The following is an 18,030-nucleotide window of genomic DNA, read 5'->3' on the forward strand; positions in this document are numbered from 1 at the left end:
CAGGCAATGGCATTACCATTTCCCTTCTGCTTGCTACCGTGAAGCTGCACCTCGTAAGAGGAACAGCTGTATTCAAAGAGCGTCAAAATGGGGGGGGGGGGGGAACACTGACAGCTCTTAAAAACAGCAAGACTGAGTTGGTATCAGAGAGCCAGGAAGGGATTGATGAGGGCTGGGGTGAAACATGGCACCTCGAGACAGGGACAATTTATCACTATTCCATTGCCCTTGTCCTGATTAATTTATTTATAGGCATCTGCTGCACTCATCTCACTGAAGTAGGGGAGCACCCTCCGAGATTAGAGCTAGAATATGTCCCTCTGAAGGAAGAGCTCACCTAGTAAGCTGATTTCCAGTCTGAGTAGGAGCGGGTAGTTGACTCAGTCTGTCTGAGGTGTTTTGTGCTACGGCTTTTGGAGGCAATGCAAGCTTTGAACAGGTATGTCATAAGGCATGATTTAAAGATAGAGATATTCAAGATCAGTATTCTGTAGGGCATCACTGAGTCACATAAATGTAGTCCTTCCCCTGAGAATGCTCTGCTTCCCACATCACAAACTCCAACATGGTTTCTGTCGACCAAAATGAGCCCGCAGAATATAGCGGAGCAGGTAGAGAGGCAGTCATTGATAAAACAGGGGCTAAGAAAAAGGACCTTGAAATGGACCCAGAATTTGGCACCACTTCAGGGTGTGAAGGTCTGATGGGAGGAAGGCCCAATACCTTTAGCGTCAGTCCAAGATGGATTGTGTTACAATGGGGGAGACAGAGGCATGAGTCACTGTTGGTAGTCTGCATTGGACTAGAATAGGCAGAGCGATTCAGCTAGTCAGAGGTGATACTAGACACTTCTTGCCAATTTGCTGAGCATCTGGGAGAAGCGTGGAGAGGAGCAGGACCCTGAAACTGCATAATAATTTCACTAGAGGTCAGCTACACTCAATGCAGGAATGAGAACCTTTTTTAGCCAGATCCACAGTGTTTTCCCTTTCCAATGACATCATTGCCATCTTGCCTGAGTCAGCATTTAGCGCCAGTTGCTCTTCGTCCAGCCCCTCACAGGCACTGCCTCTCGAGGGGGACAGGGGTGGACATGTTTGTTCACGGGACACAGAACTGGGCACTAATGGCATCGTTAGTTTGTAGTGTGTTCTGACAGTTTCCCCTTGTGGCTTCATACTGGTGTTGAATGAGACGATAGATTCCTGGGAACAGAAGCAGTTGCTATTAGTTATTATTATTTATTTGTATTACTGTAGCACCATGACTCTCTGGGGTCTGTCTGAAACGGACAACCTATGCCCCCCAGGTCCTGCAGATGGGTGGGCAAGATCTAATTCTCCACGAGGGCTGCCAAATGCTGTCAAAAGCTCTAGCAGAACTAACTTTGTTCTCTAACCATTGCCATGACTAGACCAGATGATCAGGGCCCTACCAAATTCATGGCCATGAAAAAAGCATCACGGACTGTGAAATCTGGTCTCCCCCCCATGAAAGCGGCTCTTTTGTGTGCTTTTATCCTATACGATACAGATTTCATGGGGGAGACCAGCGTGTCTCAAATTGGGGGTCCTGATCCAAAAGGGAAGTGGGGGGTGGGGGTTGCAAGGTTATTTTAGGGGGGTGGGGGAGTTGCAGTATTGCCACCCTTACTTCTTTGCTGCCTTCAGAACTGGGCAGCCGGAGAGCGGTGGCTGTTAGCCAGGTGCCCAGCTCTGAAGGCAGCACCCCGCCAGCAGCAGCGCTGAAGTAAGGGTAGCAATACCGTACTATGCCACCACTGGGCTGCTGCCTTCAGAGGTGGGTGGCTGGAGGGTGGCGGCTGCTGACTGAGGGCCCAGCTCTGCAGGCAACAGCGCAGAAGTAGGTGTGGTATTGCCACCCTATGCCATCCTTCTGCACTGCTGCTGGTGCTGCCTTCAGAGCTGGGCTCCCGGCCAGCAGCTGCCACTCTCCAGCTCTGAAGGCAGCGCCGCCACCAACAGCAATGCAGAAGTAAGGGTAGCAGCACCGCAACCCCCCCACCCCTCCTTTTTGGGTCAGGACTCCTACAATTACAACACTGTGATATTTCAGATTTAAATAGCTGAAATCATGAAATTTACCATTTTTAAAATCCTATGACTGTGAAATTTACCAAAATGGCCCATGAATTTAGTAGAGCCCTACAGATGATCTATCAGTGCAAAGAGCGCAGCCATGATGGCACATTCAGACCTAAAACCTGGCAGGAAGAGATCTGCAATATCCGAGGCAGGCAGATAATGCTGGAGATTTTCCACCATGTCTTTCTCAATGACTTCCCTGGAGTGAAGGGCCCAAGCCCAGACAGTAGCAGGTGAGCTCACTACTGCTGTTGGTTCCTTCAGCACAGGCAGACTGGTGTGTTGAGGGGCTGACAGCATCTGACTTCTCTCAGGGGGGCACTGGTGATCTCTGAACAAAGTGGGCTCAGATACTCTGCTGCTCATCAGTGGGGAAAAGTTAAGCCACCAACTTCAATGCTGTGTGGGCACGGGTGGGTTTCACTCCTTTACCTTGTGGCTGCCTCATTCACACAGACTGCCTGTCCAGTCAGTTCAAGCTCTTGCGAAAGGAAATGTGATTGTAACCTGCCTGTTCACGCTAGGCTGTGCTTCTGGAAAATTGAGGTTGGCGGGCAAAGAGAGGACTAGCAAGATAGAAATGGGGGAGGGTATAAACCCTATTGAACTCATTCTGGAAAACATAGGCAGGGTTGTCATAGTTCAGATAACTGCACCTTCTAAGCAAGCACATTTATTCTTAAGGTGGAAGCATCACAGAGAAAAATGTATTAACAACAGTAAAGGAACCTACACACATGCTAAAACGGTTAGCAGAGGGTCATCCCAACTCCAACCTTGGGCTCTGGTCAGCGTCAACCCTTCCAATCCAGGATTGGGCCACGCCCTTTTGGACAGAAGGTCCTGTCTGTTTGCTGGATCAGAAAGAAAGTCCCAAGTCAGTTAAACTTGAGCTATTTATCCAAAAATCCGTTGTCTGTTAGTCTCTGGAGAATCCAGTTTGAACTAGTACCTGTAAGGGTCCCCAGGAGGTAGTACCTCTCTGATGGGGTTACAACCTGCCTGATTTGCCTTAATTACCACCCACTGGTTTTAGTTCCTGGATGAGCCATGGCAGCCCTTCCCCATGGAAGTAGAACACCATTGTACATGAACCATTAATTTAAAGCAATGGACCCCAAAGAGACAAACTTAATTCAATAAGCTCTCCCGAGGATACGCAGGAAATTGCTGTATGTGTCACGGGGGTCTTGTCTGACAACACTATAGTGGGGCTGGGACATCACTGACTTAGCTCAGAGAAAGCTAAACATCCCACTGGATAGGCCAGTTTGGTGCTAACGACCATGCCTGCCACACTGAAGGAAGATGTGTACATGGGAAGAGGCTATTATATTGTATAGGAGGGAAAAGTGCTGTGTATGGCTGAGTGTGGGAGGGTCTAGCATCAGGGAGCGGGAAGCTCTGGGTGTGTCTGGAGGAGGGGCTTTTATATGAGAGAGAGAGCTCTGTGTGTGTGTGTGTGTGTGTGTGTGTGTGTGTGCGCGCGCACACGTGTGCACACAGATGCTCACACAGCTACAAAAGAAAATGGAGCTCTCTCTGTGTGCGTGAGTATGGAGAGATGTGTTAAATGGCAGAGGGAAGCCTATGACCTCTTCTGCGATGCTCCCCACTGGCATCCTTAGAGGATTTCCTAGCTATTCAAAGTGCAAGAGTTCCTCACAATCTCTTTCTTTACTGACTTATTCCCAACTCCACCCCACCCCACCCCACCCTTTTGGGGGTGATGCGCTGAATTTAGAAGTGGGGAGCGCCCTGGCAAATACATCATGTCAGATTGGAGGGAGGTCTCATGGGGTTCCCCAGGGATCTGTTCCAAGTCTGGTGTTTAACATCCTTATTAATAACCTGGATGTAGGAATAGAGAGCGTACTGATCAAATTTGCAGATGACACAATGCTGGGGGGTTGCCAACACTTTGGAGGATATTGCTAGAATTCAGAGGGATCTTGATAAATTGGAGAACTGGGCGATAGACGACAAAATGAAATTCAACAAAGACAAATGTAAAGTGCTACACTTAGGGAAGAAAAAACAAATGTACAAATACAGACTGGGGGAAATCTGGCTTGGCAGCAACACTGCTGAGAAGAATCTGGGAGTTGTCATAGATCACAGCCTCAACATGAGTCAGCAATGTGATGCTGTTGCAAAAAAAGCAAATGCAATTTTAGGTTGCAGTAACAGAGACATAGCATGCACTATAAGGTGGGTAGAAAGCTGGCTAGATTGTCGGGCTCAACGGGTAGTGATCAATGGCTCCATGTCTAGTTGGCAGCCGGTGTCAATTGGAGTGCCCCAGGGGTCGGTCTTGTTCAGTATCTTCATAAATGATCTGGAGGATGGTGTGGATTGCACTCTCAGCAAATTTGCGGATGATACTAAACTGGGAGGAGTGGTAGATACGCTGGAGGGCAGGGATAGGATACAGAGGGACCTAGACAAATTGGAGGATTGGGCCAAAAGAAATCTGATGAGGTTCAATAAGGATAAGTGCAGGGTCCTGCACTTAGGACGGAAGAACCCAATGCACAGCTACAGACTAGGGACCGAATGGCTAGGCAGCAGTTCTGCGGAAAAGGACCTAGGGGTTACAGTGGACGAGAAGCTGGATATGAGTCAGCAGTGTGCCCTTGTTGCCAAGAAGGCCAATGGCATTTTGGGATGTATAAGTAGGGGCATAGCGAGCAGATCGAGGGACGTGATCGTTCCCCTCTATTCGACATTGGTGAGGCCTCATCTGGAGTACTGTGTCCAGTTTTGGGCCCCACACTACAAGAAGGAGGTGGATAAATTGGAGAGAGTCCAGCGAAGGGCAACAAAAATGATTAGGAGTCTGGAACACATGACTTATGAGGAGAGGCTGAGGGAACTGGGATTGTTTAGTCTGCAGAAGAGAAGAATGAGGGGGGATTTGATAGCTGCTTTCAACTACCTGAAAGGGGGTTCCAGAGAGGATGGTTCTAGACTATTCTCAGTGGTAGAAGAGGACAGGACAAGGAGTAATGGTCTCAAGTTGCAGTGGGGGAGGTTTAGGTTGGATATTAGGAAAAACTTTTTCACTAGGAGGGTGGTGAAACACTGGAATGCGTTACCTAGGGAGGTGGTAGAATCTCCTTCCTTAGAAGTTTTTAAGGTCAGGCTTGACAAAGCCCTGGCTGGGATGATTTGATTGGGGATTGGTCCTGCTTTGAGCAGGGGGTTGGACTAGATGGCCTCCTGAGGTCCCTTCCAACCCTGATATTCTATGATTCTATGTAAGACACGGGAGGTGATAGTACCGCTCTGCACGGTGTTGGTTAGGCCTCAGCTGGAGTACTGTGTCCAATTTTGGTCACCAATGTGTAGAAAGGATGGAGAGAAACCGGAAAGGACCCAGAGGCAGGCAACAAAGATGATCAGAGAGATGGAATGCAAGCCATATAAGCAAAGGCTGGAGGAACTGGGTATGTTCAGATTGGAAAAGAGGAGATTAAGGGGGGGAATATGATGGTGGTCTTCAAATACTTGAAAGGCTGCCATAGAAAAAGATGGAGAAAAGTTGTCCTGTCTTGCCACAGACAGCAAGACAAGAGGCCATTGGTTCACACTGCAGCCTAGCAGATTTAGATTAAGTCTCAATGTCGTGTTGTATACACCCCCCGTCCTCCTTTGGGGTGGGGCGGGGTTGTGATACCACCACGGTTACAGTCTACCAGACTTTCCTTGTGTTGAAAGTGGCACGGCCTAGCGGCCAGAGCCAATTACAGCAGCCCTCAGGCACCAGGAGGCATGGGCCTTCCGACTCCACTGGGCCCCAATCCAGGGCCCTAACAGTGGCAGAGTGGTCCACCATCTGGTCAGGGGGGAATCCTACTGAAACACACTGACCTCATGCAGGTGGGAGATACTACTCGCTCACCCTCCCTGGGTGGCATCCTAGCATTCTTCCTGAAGCTGTAGTCCATGGGGCATTGAGGTCTCCATGCTCCTCAGCGCAGGTAATTCCCTGGAGCTCTGTTGGCCAGAGATCTTTTCCAGTCCTAATCTCAGGATCTCCGGCTCCTGCAGGCAAGGACTGTGGCATCTGTTCAGCTAGAGCCTTTTCCAAAGGACCTTCCTCTCCGGCAGTCAGCCTAGAATGAGCTGGGCTGCTCCCTTTTATACTGAGGCAGCAGTTGGAGCATGCCCAGCACAGTCTACGGGGTGGGACTTCCGCCGCCCATAGCATGGGTTAACCTTTTCTTGGCCAGTGTGGGGTATGCACACCCCATCACACCCAGGAAACACTTCCTAAGTGTAATCCTAGTAGGACAATGGAACGGATACCTAGGGAGGTTGTGGAAGCTCCTTCACTGGAGGTTTTCAAAAGGAGGCTGGATCGCGGTCAGTCTTGAATGGTTTAGACACAACAAATCCTGCATCTTGGCAGTAGGTTAGACTAGATGACCCTTACGGTTCCTTCTAACCCTGTGATTCTATGAGGAAGGCAGCACCAGGGCAGGAGAGGAAATGAATCAGGAGGTTTCAATGAGACGCAATAAACAAACAACCAGGCACGTAACACTGCACTTGTCATCTTCTAAACACTCTGCCCACAAGTGACTAAAGAGACAAAATTGAGCAAAGGGGGATTATGCATGAATATCAAGAAATATTTCCCACCTGCGACCTCTGTTAGAGGGGGGAAATCAGGCAAGACCCACCTCTGCAGGCCTTTAAAACGGGACTGAACAAAGCCTCAGGGACTATACTGCAGGAAACAACCTGCCCTGCTCAGACCAGGGCAGGAACATGATGTGACCTACTGGATCTCTTCCATCGCTAAAGGCTCCATGCCTCTGACAAGGGCTGATCATTTCCATGTGCCTTTTCCCCTTTAAGGGCACTTGGGGCTGTAACTTGAGAAGACCAAGTGGGGAAAAAGAAAGAAAGAAACTCGGCTGAGTTTCTCCCTCCTCCTCCGCCCTTCCCATGCAGGCAGCAGCCACGTCACCCAGCCTGCACTGGGACAGCTAAGCAAGCTCAGACTGGGAGGGACATTCTGGGGGACAATCCCCTACTTTGCACTGGCACACAGGGGAGGAAGAGGGCCGTAGGCAGATCACAGAGTAGGTAGAAATTGTGTCTGATAGAACAGAGATTAAATATACCAGGAGGAGGAGTGAGGGGACCAGTTTATTCTGGAGGTAAGAATATCACGGGAGAAAGTTTTTATACTAGGAAAGAGAGTTTACTCATCTACCAGGAGACAGGAACAGGGGACTCCATACTCACAGAGAAAGAAAGTTTAATTGGGAGAGAGAGTTTAACTGATCTGGGACAGGAAAGGGAAAAGATTCACTGCAGAGTTTTACCAGGTAACAGAGAGAATCTCTTGGGAGAAACCAAGAGAACTCCCCAAGCCTTCCCTCCTCTTCAAAACTGCACTGATTCATTTGCCGCAGGGAAGTTCTTGGAGCAATGAATATATTCCGGATCCTGGGAGATGTCTCCCATTTGCTGGCTATGATCATATTGCTGGTCAAGATCTGGAGATCCAAGTCCTGTGCTGGTGAGTTTTCTCCCTGACAATTTGTGTGTGTGTGTGTGAGAGTGAGAGACCGTGTTGAGATGAGGCAGGGGCAGTGAGTGGGGAAAATCAATGGCTTGCAAGTTAGTGACACTCTGTGCCCTCCCTAACTGGGTTTCTAGGGAGCATTAAATCTCCCTCTCTCCATCGCACCCACTCTGCCATCTCACTACCTCTTCCCCATCCTCCTCCTTCCCCACTTGTGGGTCCCCCACTTTTTTGGTGGGCCGCCCTGCTAGGACCCTTCCACACACACACAAAGGGGCCAACAAAGCCATCCTGGCTCAACATTATTTCCATCAGAGGGCGGGACAGGGATGTGATTGGGAGGAGGGTGTTGGGACGTGGCAAAAAGCATCAGCTTTTAGCACAGGTGCTTATCTTGGGGTGGCGATAACATGGGAGCTGTTCCTGGGGGTGGAGAACGGCAGGGAGGGATTAGCAAGTGTGCAGCTGTAAAAACCTTTCCAGGCGAAAGAAACAAAAAGAGGCTATGAGGCATCCCTGCTAAAGGTGTGTAACATTACAGGACATAAATGGCTGTCCCTCCCCCTTAGGCCGCATCTGCTGGCCAGATGATGCAGAGGAGCTGTAATAATACTTTGCACCTTCTCAGCATCTCAAAACACTTTACAAACCTTCCTTTAGCCTCAACCCCCTGCCCCCTGGGAGTCCTGACCTGTATCCAACTCCCCTGCTCCCCGCACCTTTACCATGCCACTCATAGCGTCAGGACTGGCAGCCACGCTGCCCGGCCACAGCCAGCCATGCCGCCGTGTTGCCCGCGCAGGGGAGAGGGAAGAGCGGGGGAGGGGCCGAGGGCTAGCCTCCCCCGGCTGGGAGCTCAGGGGCCGGGCAGGACGGTCCCACGGGCTGGATGTGGCCCGCAGTTTGCGCACCTCTGTGATAGACATTCACCAAATCGGGATTTTAAATTTTGGAGGGAGCTTCCTACAAGACCCCCAAAATTACAGTAAACGTCCCTTTGGCAGGGGAGGGATAAAACTGTCCTTTAGATTGACTATTCCTCCAATGACCAGAGACAAACGACAACAGCCCACTCACCACAGCAGTTCCAACAAGCGGATTCCACTGCGCCACTAGTGCCTACCAAATCCAGAATCAGGAGACTGGGATTCAAACCTGGGTGTCCAGGAGTATTAATACCTTGGAGCACCAGGCCAACACCTCCTGTCAAGCCTAAAGTAGCAAGAGAAAAGACCTGGCAGTACAGGAGCAATAACTCCTAGGGTCACGTGGCCTAGCCATGCAGCATCCCCAGGGGGGAGAGCAGCAGAGATGGGAATCAATCCTGGGTCTTCCAGAGGGCAGTCCAGAGCAGTAACTTCCTGTGGGAAAGAAGGAGGGTTATCTTCATTTTACAAATGAGGAAACCCAGGCAGAAAGGGATGAAGTCATTTGGCCAAGGTCACCAAGTGAGTCAGTGACCGAGTTGGGAACAGAACTCAGCTGTAGGGTCCTTTCCCCTTCTCCAAGTGCTAGGCTATGGGAGCTAATAGGGAAAGAGGCTGAACTGAGAGCCCCGTCGCCTGGAGTCTTTTTTTCATTATCCTTCACAGCAGGGACATCATAGGTGGAAATAATGCCAGTTTCCCTCCCTACCCCAGCCTTTTCATCAGTGTACCTCAACTTTGCCCCAAGTTCACTGGTGACTGAAAGCTATTACCATCTGTGGGGCTGGGACCCAATCTCTCAGCCAGTTTGCTACCAAGGCAGACATTGCACAAAATATCACCAGTGTGAACAAGATGGAGGGGGAGAGAAGGGCATGCTCAGAAGAACCAGGATTGAATGGGGCATGAAAAAGGACCATCCTCTCACCCCAGAGCTGTGCCCTGCAAGGCAAGCCTGTGAGGTGGTGTCAGGGGAATCCTGCACTGCCACTGCCCACACAAGACCTGTTCTGTCAATCTGGCTCGTTTTGCCCATGCCAAGCTCACTTAACACAGCCTAAGATAAACGGTTTTAAACACATTGGCTCTATTGCAACAAAATCCTCCCACCATCTCTTCTCCCTATTTATTCCATGTAACTCTGCCCCTGCACTGCTTTGATCTAGCACAAGGTGGTTAATCATGCTCTGAACACTCCCCTAGTTCAGGAAAGATATAGGTCAGGGCAAAATGGCCAGTCACTGAGCCATGAATGGCCCAGCCAACCATGAGCTCCAGCATGCTAGTTAGGCAGAGAGGGAAGACATGGATCTGGTAGGATATTAATAGCAATAGCTATTTACTGTCCAAATCAATTTTGCATTTTAGTTCAGTGAACTAATTTGACTGCATGTGTAGCTGCTTTCCCAGGTATCACAGGGGCAGCAGGTGGGGATCCCTCTCACTGGAAGGAGTGGCTGACCACCCACTTTGTATAACAGCTATTGTCCTACAAACACACCAACAGAACCAGATAACAAGGCTGAAGGATTTTTTGTCCTGAACTGTTACTTAGCAGAGAAGATACCTTGATACAAGATAAGGGGACATGTGCGTGGGGAGTTTTCAACAGCCGTGTCTTCAAACCTTTCCTCTCTTACCTGTCTTATCTCCCATTGCTTCCCCTGATGTGTAGGTATCTCCGGGAAGAGCCAGATCCTTTTCACCCTTGTCTTCACGACCCGCTATCTTGACCTGTTCACCACCTTCATCTCAGTCTATAACACCGTGATGAAGGTAACGGCAGGGAGATGCTGCAGGAGCCCCACTGCAAGAAACCCCATAGGTTCCTCATTGTAGTTACTTGGGGGAGGTGATAGACCAGAGGTGGACAAACGTTTTGGCCTGAGGGCCACATTGGGGTTGCAAAACTGTATGGAGGGCCAGGTAGGAAAGGCTGTGCCTCCCCAAACAGCCAGGCCCCCCCCCTACTTCCCACCCCCTGACTTCCCCCCCCTCAGGACCCACAACCCATCCAATGCCCTCCTGCTCCTTGTCCCCTGACCACCCCCCCTGGAACCCCACCCCCTATCCAACCCCCCCTGCTCCCTGTCCCCTAACCGCCCCCTCCCAGGACCCCCTGCCCCTAACCTCCCCTTTGGGGCCCCATCCCCTATCCATCCGCCCCTGTTCCCTGTCCTCTGACTGCCCCCTGGGAGTCCCGACCTGTATCCAACTCCCCTGCTCCCCGCACCTTTACCATGCCACTCATAGCGTCAGGACTAGCAGCCACGCTGCCCGGTCACAGCCAGCCATGCCGCCGTGTTGCCCGCGCAGGGGAGAGGGAAGAGCGGGGGAGGGGCCAAGGGCTAGCCTCCCCGGCTGGGAACTCAGGGGCCGGGCAGGACGGTCCCACGGGCCGGATGTGGCCCGCAGTTTGCGCACCTCTGTGATAGACATTCACCAAATCGGGATTTTAAATTTTGGAGGGAGCTTCCTACAAGACCCCCAAAATTACAGTAAATGTCCCTTTGGCAGGGGAGGGATAAAACTGTCCTTTAGATTGACTATTCCTCCAATGACCAGAGACAAACGACAACAGCCCACTCACCACAGCAGCTCCAACAAGCGGATTCCACTGCCCCACTAGTGCCTACCAAATCCAGAATCAGGAGACCGGGATTCAAACCTGGGTGTCCTGCACAGTAGGAGTATTAATACCTTGGAGCACCAGGCCAACACCTCCTGTCAAGCCTAAAGTAGCAAGAGAAAAGACCTGGCAGTACAGGAGCAATAACTCCTAGGGTCACGTGGCCTAGCCATGCAGCATCCCCAGGGGGGAGAGCAGCAGAGATGGGAATCAATCCTGGGTCTTCCAGAGGGCAGTCCAGAGCAGTAACTTCCCTACCACCAGCAAGTTAAAAGAAGGACTTGAATTAGGCAAACAAGCAAGTCAGTCCCTTTTAACTGGAGAAGACAATAGGATGTAAGACAAATGTCTTTCAAAAGAACTTTCCTCCTCTGCAGGTCATTTTCTTGGTGTGTGCCTACATCACAGTGTATATGATCTATGTGAAGTTCCAGAAAACATTTGACAGAGAACATGACTCCTTCCGTCTGGAATTCCTCTTGGTCCCTGTCACAGGCTTGTCATTTCTGGAGAACCACAGCTTTACCCCCTTAGAGGTAAGGAAGTATAAAAATGGAAGAGACAGGAGGGGGAAAAAGAAGGTGATAACCACTTAGTGAAAAGTAGTTGGGATTTAGCATGATCAACGGAGCATGGAAGTAAATTTTGTGAAGAAAGGGGCCAGACTGGCAGTCTTTGGAGACAGACTCTTAGACAGACAAGACAAACAGCTGTTCAAGTTTCTGCAGCCTCATCTCACTCATGGCTCAGTCCTGACCTGGAGGTGCTACACCTATAGGTTCATTCTCCATGACTCAATCCAATTTTCGGTCTTTCAGCTATTACTACTAACGAGGAAACCAACAAAACCAACGAGTATAGTGGTTTTCAGGATTGAGCCTCCCCCTTCACAAAGAAATGAATTGAGACTGGCACCTGCATTCAACAGGGCACATTTGATTAGGTAAAGGGCCAGTAGGAACAGCTGAATTATGTATTTAAACACTCTCCTTCTCCCACCTCAAGATCTAAATGATTCAGACCCATCAAATTGGGCATTGTCGGCCTACGCAAACAGAGTAGCACTGTTCCCCTCATCCTCCCTTTCCCCCTATTATTTGCTTTGCTTACTTGTTACTTCTGGTCTTAAAATAGGTTGAAAGCTCTTTGGGGAAGAGACAGTTTGTACCATGCATCAGCACAACCCCTGATTGTGCTGATGAGGCTCTGATTCCAGATTGAAGCCTTTGAGGGCTATTGAAATTAATTGGCCCATAAGATTCTCCTCTGAATTGTTTCCTTCTTCCCACAGATCCTCTGGACTTTCTCCATCTACCTGGAATCAGTGGCCATCCTTCCTCAGCTCTTCATGATCAGTAAGACAGGGGAGGCAGAGACCATCACCACCCACTACCTCTTCTTCCTGGGTCTCTATCGTGCACTCTACCTTGCCAACTGGATCTGGCGCTACCACACAGAGAATTTCTATGACCAGATTGCCGTGGTTTCTGGGGTGGTACAGACCATCTTCTACTGTGATTTCTTCTATCTCTACGTCACTAAAGGTAGGTAGGGAGCTGGACTGAGGGTGAAAGCAGGAAGAAAAGGGGTATATTCAACTCAGCTCCATAAGCAGGCTAGAGTGGGGATGGAAGCTAGGCATTTGACCATCTTCATAACTACCCTTAAACAAGAGGTATTGTAGCAGATTGCATTTGTTTTCACCCCTCTTCAGACTTTCAATCTTTCAAAGGCTACAGTTACATACAAAACAATATTTAAAATATTATGGTTGCAAAGTCAAGCACCCCAAAAAAATCAGAAATGCCAGAATGAAGTTTGCTTGTGCAACCTAATTCAACCCCCTTGTGCAAATTCATTGCAACAGTCTTTAATTACATGAGCACATGCTCCCCCCCCCCGGCCAGTGTAGGACCTCTCTCTGAGTCAGTGCAAAAGGAGGGATAGTGCTCATTGAAAGAGCAACTATTCACTATTTTGTTTGCTCCTCCTCATATAGTATGTGGCTCCAGGCCCTACTTACAGTACATCAGTGGTCGCCAACCTTTTCATGCACAAAACTTTTTGAATTTAAGTGCAACCCAGGATCTACCCTTCCCCTTCCCTGTGGCCCTACCGCTTTCCCAAATAACCCCTGCCCCGCCCACTCCATTCCCCTCTTCCTCTATCACTCGCTGTCCACCACCCTCAGTCACTTTCACTGGGCTGGGGAGAGGGGTTAGGGTGCAGGCTTTGGGATGGGGCCAAGGGGTTTGGAATGTGGGAGGGGGCTCCAGGCAGAGCCCGGGGCAGGGGGTTGGGGTATAGGAGGGGGTGAGGGGTGCAAGCTTTGGGAAGGAGTTTGGGTACAGGAGGGAGCTCCAGCCTGGGGCAGAGTGTTGGGGTGCAGGAAGGGGTGTGGAGTGTGGGCTCTGGGAGGGGGCTCAGGGGTGGGGCAGGGAATTGAGGCGCAGGAGGGGGTTTGGGGCACAGGCTTCCGCTGGGCAGCACTTACCTCCAGCAGCTCCCAGTCGATGGCGCAGTAGGGCTAAGGCCAACTCCCTGCCTGCCCCGGCCCCACACTGCTCCCAGAAGCAGCCAGCATGCCCCTGTGGCCACTGGGGAGGGGGCCCATGGCTCTGTGCGCTGCTCCTGCCCACAAGCACCGCCCCTGCAGCGCCCACTGGCTGCAGTTCCCCATTCCTGGCCAATTGGAGCTGTGAGGGTGGTGATTTCTGGGAGCAGCATGGGGCCAGGGCAGGCAGGGAGCCTGCCTTACCCACACTGGACTTTTAGTGACCATCAGAGGCTCCAGAATCGACCAGTCGATCACGATCAACTGGTTGGTGACCACTGCTGTACTTTGTCCAAATCCTGCTCTGCATATGCAATTAATGTCCTCATGGACTTTTCTATGGTGTTCATTGCTGCAATATTTAAGTGCTTCACAAACATTATTTTCAACTCCCCTATGAGGGGGGCAAGTATCTCCATTTCAAACATGGGGAAAATGAGGCACAGAAAGATTAAGGCCAAAATTGTTACATGTCCACTAATGTTGGGTTCCTACACGGAGGTGCTTCTGGCCTGACTTTTCAAAGGACTCTGCATTTTTATAGCACGTTATGTTCAGAGCAGAGCTAGCACTGGCTTCAGTGGGGTTGTGAATGATGAATACTTTTGCAAAGCAGAACCAAAAGTCTCAAGCTGGGCTGATGAGAAACAAGCAGTGGCCACCTGAAATGCAGTTTAAGTGGCCTGCCTGACATCATATAGGAACTCTGGCAGAGGCAGGGATAGAATCCAACTATCCAGGTGTCACTTAACTGCCTAAACCAGAAGACCATCCTTTCTCTTGCTCATTTCTTGCCTGATTAATCCTGTACCTTCCAAGTACTGCAACAAATGAGGCAGGGGTCCTGCAAGCCCACAGCCTCCCTCACAACCCTGGTTCCTTCCCAGAGTAGGTCCATCCTGTGTACTGAGGCAGGGGCCCTGTAGAAAAAGAATACCTGTATGTGATCATGTGCACAAGGTGGGCAAATTAAAGTTGTATAGAGAACTAATTCAGGTATTTCTTAACTTTTGAGTGCTTGACTTTGCAACCTCAAGGTGTAGTTTCCTAGGTTTTTTTTTGGGGGGGTGGGGGTGGAGAATTTATATGGAACCATGCTGACCTGTGTCATCAGCAAGGGAGAGACCTTTAAATCCACAGCAAATTCTTCCTCGTTTTATGAGGTCAAGCCACTAGAGGGGGATGAGACACGGTGCCAGTGAGTTTCACTGATATTTGTTAAACAGCAGAGGAATGTTGAGACTCTCCAACGGTGGGTTCCATTCCAGGCTTTGGAAGAGTATATTCAGTGGTTTCAGGCCCCTTTTTCACCATCCCCTCCTTCTGCCCGTTCCATTACAGCCTTTCTGTTCCCTACTGCAGTCTCTGCCCCCCTGCCTTGATTCCTCCATCCTCTGTTTCAATAAGGCTGTTTCTTCTTCTCCACACTGTTCAGGTATCAGCAGAGGAAATACAAACGCATAAGGCCAGGTCTACACTATAAACTGTCATGGCTATAACTGGTTTCAGAGTAACAGCCGTGTTAGTCAGTATTCGCAAAAAGAAAAGGAGGACTTGTGGCACCTTAGAGACTAACCAATTTATTTGAGCATGAGCTTTCGTGAGCTACAGCTCACTTCATCGGATGCATCCGATGAAGTGAGCTGTAGCTCACGAAAGCTCATGCTCAAATAAATTGGTTAGTCTCTAAGGTGCCACAAGTCCTCCTTTTCTTTTTATGGATATAACTATCGCTCAGAGCTGTGAAAAATCCACCTCTTTGAGCAACGCAGTTATATGAACCTAACCCATGGCGTACACAGCACTATGTCGACAGGAGGGCTTTTCCTGTCGACATAGCTACTGCCTCTCATGGAGGTGGATTAACTACCTTGGCGTACATCTTCACTGAAGCACTACAGCAACACAGCTGCACTGTGACAGCGTTTTAAGTGTAGACTTGCCCTAAGAGAGAGTCTCCCATATCTCAGTGCAGAAACACCTCCCCACAACTTTTAATTGCAGTGAAGGCCCTGCTCAGCTCCTGAGGAATGCCCAGTAGACTGAATCTTCAGAGAGTTTAACTGTAAAACTCTTACCAAGTCTCTACAGAGCATATGCAAACAGATTTTCAGACAGACACTCAAACTCAGTCAAATGTGGGTGGATTTTCATGGAAACAGCAAAAAGCACATCCCTTATACAAAGGCAACCAATGCTTTTGCCAATTTTCAAGTCCCTGCACCAAAACATGGAGACAGTAGAGATTCTCAATTAAATAGCTGCAAGAATTTGTTTTAAATTAAACATGGGCAAAACAATGCACTTTCTCCAAATCTTTTCAGAAATATCTGAAGTGTTTTCACTGAAACATTCCCAAAAGTCAGCCTAAGGCATGGGAACCTCCAGCTTGAATTAGTTTTGGAAACTTCTGAAAACAGGGTCTTTACAAAGGAAAGTGTTAGGCAACCTTAACCAAGTGTCAGCACTAGCTCTCCCTTTAATATATGCTATCACCACACTTGTACCTCGAGTGGAGGACAGCCAGCCACAATAATCCAGTTTCACTGTCCAACTCAAGAGATGGCAAACCCAAACTCATGCAGCACATTTAGACACAAGTTGTGAAATACTTGGTCCTTGTGTTCTTAGCAGACACACTTTTTGGTAGAGTTCAGGCTACAGTCCCAGGAGCACCACTCAGTGGTCCAAAGTGTGACCCCTGACCACGTATTACATGGTTTTACACTAATTGAGAGAAATTAAGGATTTTGTAAGCAAAGAGAGTGAACTCACACGACCCAGATGACTATGAAAGAAGGAGATAAGGTTAATTTAGAATGACTCATTTTCATCAAGAGCATTCCTCCATTTCTAGGGCCCCCTGCCCATGTTGCAGCAGCTGTTTTCAACCAAGAACTGAATATGAATGACTCCCTCCTCTTCCCAAAGCTCCTCAGTTTTGCATACATTAATCCCACTAAGCCTGCACAATTCTTCGAGACCTGAGGGAGGGTAACATCCAAGAACTTGGCAATAAAGGTTATATCCTCTGGTGGTGTTAGCATTTGGCACTAGACTCAGGACAAGGCATTTGGCTCTTGAAGATAAGCACGCTCTACAGCTGTCCTAGTGAATAAGGAACAAGGTGATAAGGATGCTCTACCTGCACTAGTCCTGTGAGGCTTAAAAGTAACTCTCTCCTTGGCACACCTCTGCCACCAATAATCCTTGGTGACACCCATTCTAATTAGTTGTGAGCTGTTAACCTTGTAGATGACAATGTTATGCTTTAGAGAGCAGGCACAGGGATTTTACTGGGAAACGGTGAATTTCCTCAAATTTCATTCACTATGCTTTCTTCCTCTCCTTGCACAGTCCTGAAGGGAAAGAAGCTAAGTCTCCCAATGCCAGTCTGAAAACAGCACCACACAACACAAGAAGTTCCTGCAGATGCAGTTCCAAGGTCACAGCTTTCTTCTTCTGCCCCACCATCGACAAAAATGGCTCAGCTAAGAATCTCAACTCAGCGCCAGTAATATAGTGAGGCTTGGATGGCTGATAAGCTCTTGATCTGCTTAGGGCTTTTCCTTAAAATGTCTGCTAGTGTTTTTGCTTAAGTGAATTTTGTACTGGTGAATGGTTCTGGCTAGCGACTGAAGTCCTCTATCCTCATCGTAGATCCAGAAGTGCAAGCTTTATTCTCTCTCTCCTCTCTTTTCCTCCCCCCAGCCACTTCCAAAATCTGCCTCAAACCTGACCCTTTAAGGGATCACCTCAAGGAGTGAAAATTTGTTTTCCAGAGCTATTTTTCAGTCTTTCCAAGACTGCCAGCTGTAAAACAGTTGCTCAGTCTTAGCAAACAGGTACCCAAAACACCAAAAAACCACCAGTCGATTTCATACTGGGAAACCAGGGGCAGACAGACCACTTGCAATTACTGCGATTTGTTTGCAGTGTTCTTGCAGCCATGTGATTATTGACACTTAAGCCACTATGAACTGGCAATCAAGAGGTGCAAGTGCCCATATCCCAGTCTCTCCAGGCCCTGTAATATTTTTAAGGGAACATCCTTCCATTAAAACGGCAAGGATTACATGTGAAGATCTTTCAATATTGTAAATATTCAAACATCCTGCTCTAATCAACCCCTTTCGATCACAGTCCCTGATGTTCTACAGATAGCGAGCATTTTTATTAAAATATATTTGGTTGCTGACAGACATGACTATTTCCTGGATTATTTTTTGTTATATAAAAGAGGGGTAGTAAGTGGCGAATGGGGGTAAAACCAT

At 49.0% G+C, this 18,030-nt stretch overlaps 1 protein-coding gene across 1 annotated transcript; it reads left to right on the forward strand.

The window, feature by feature from the left end:
* Nucleotides 1-7,058: 7,058 nt before the first annotated feature.
* Nucleotides 7,059-17,941, forward strand: KDELR3 (KDEL endoplasmic reticulum protein retention receptor 3). The gene is made up of 5 exons (XM_074941569.1): nt 7,059-7,641; nt 10,249-10,349; nt 11,580-11,738; nt 12,494-12,746; nt 17,114-17,941. Exons 1-5 carry the CDS (start codon nt 7,551-7,553, stop codon nt 17,152-17,154), a joined length of 645 nt encoding a protein of 214 aa, XP_074797670.1. The 5' UTR covers nt 7,059-7,550; the 3' UTR covers nt 17,155-17,941.
* The last annotated feature ends 89 nt before the right edge of the window (nt 17,942-18,030 follow it).

Source organism: Natator depressus, chromosome 1, assembly GCF_965152275.1.
Source record: "Natator depressus isolate rNatDep1 chromosome 1, rNatDep2.hap1, whole genome shotgun sequence".
Classification (NCBI taxonomy): Eukaryota; Metazoa; Chordata; order Testudines; family Cheloniidae; genus Natator; species Natator depressus.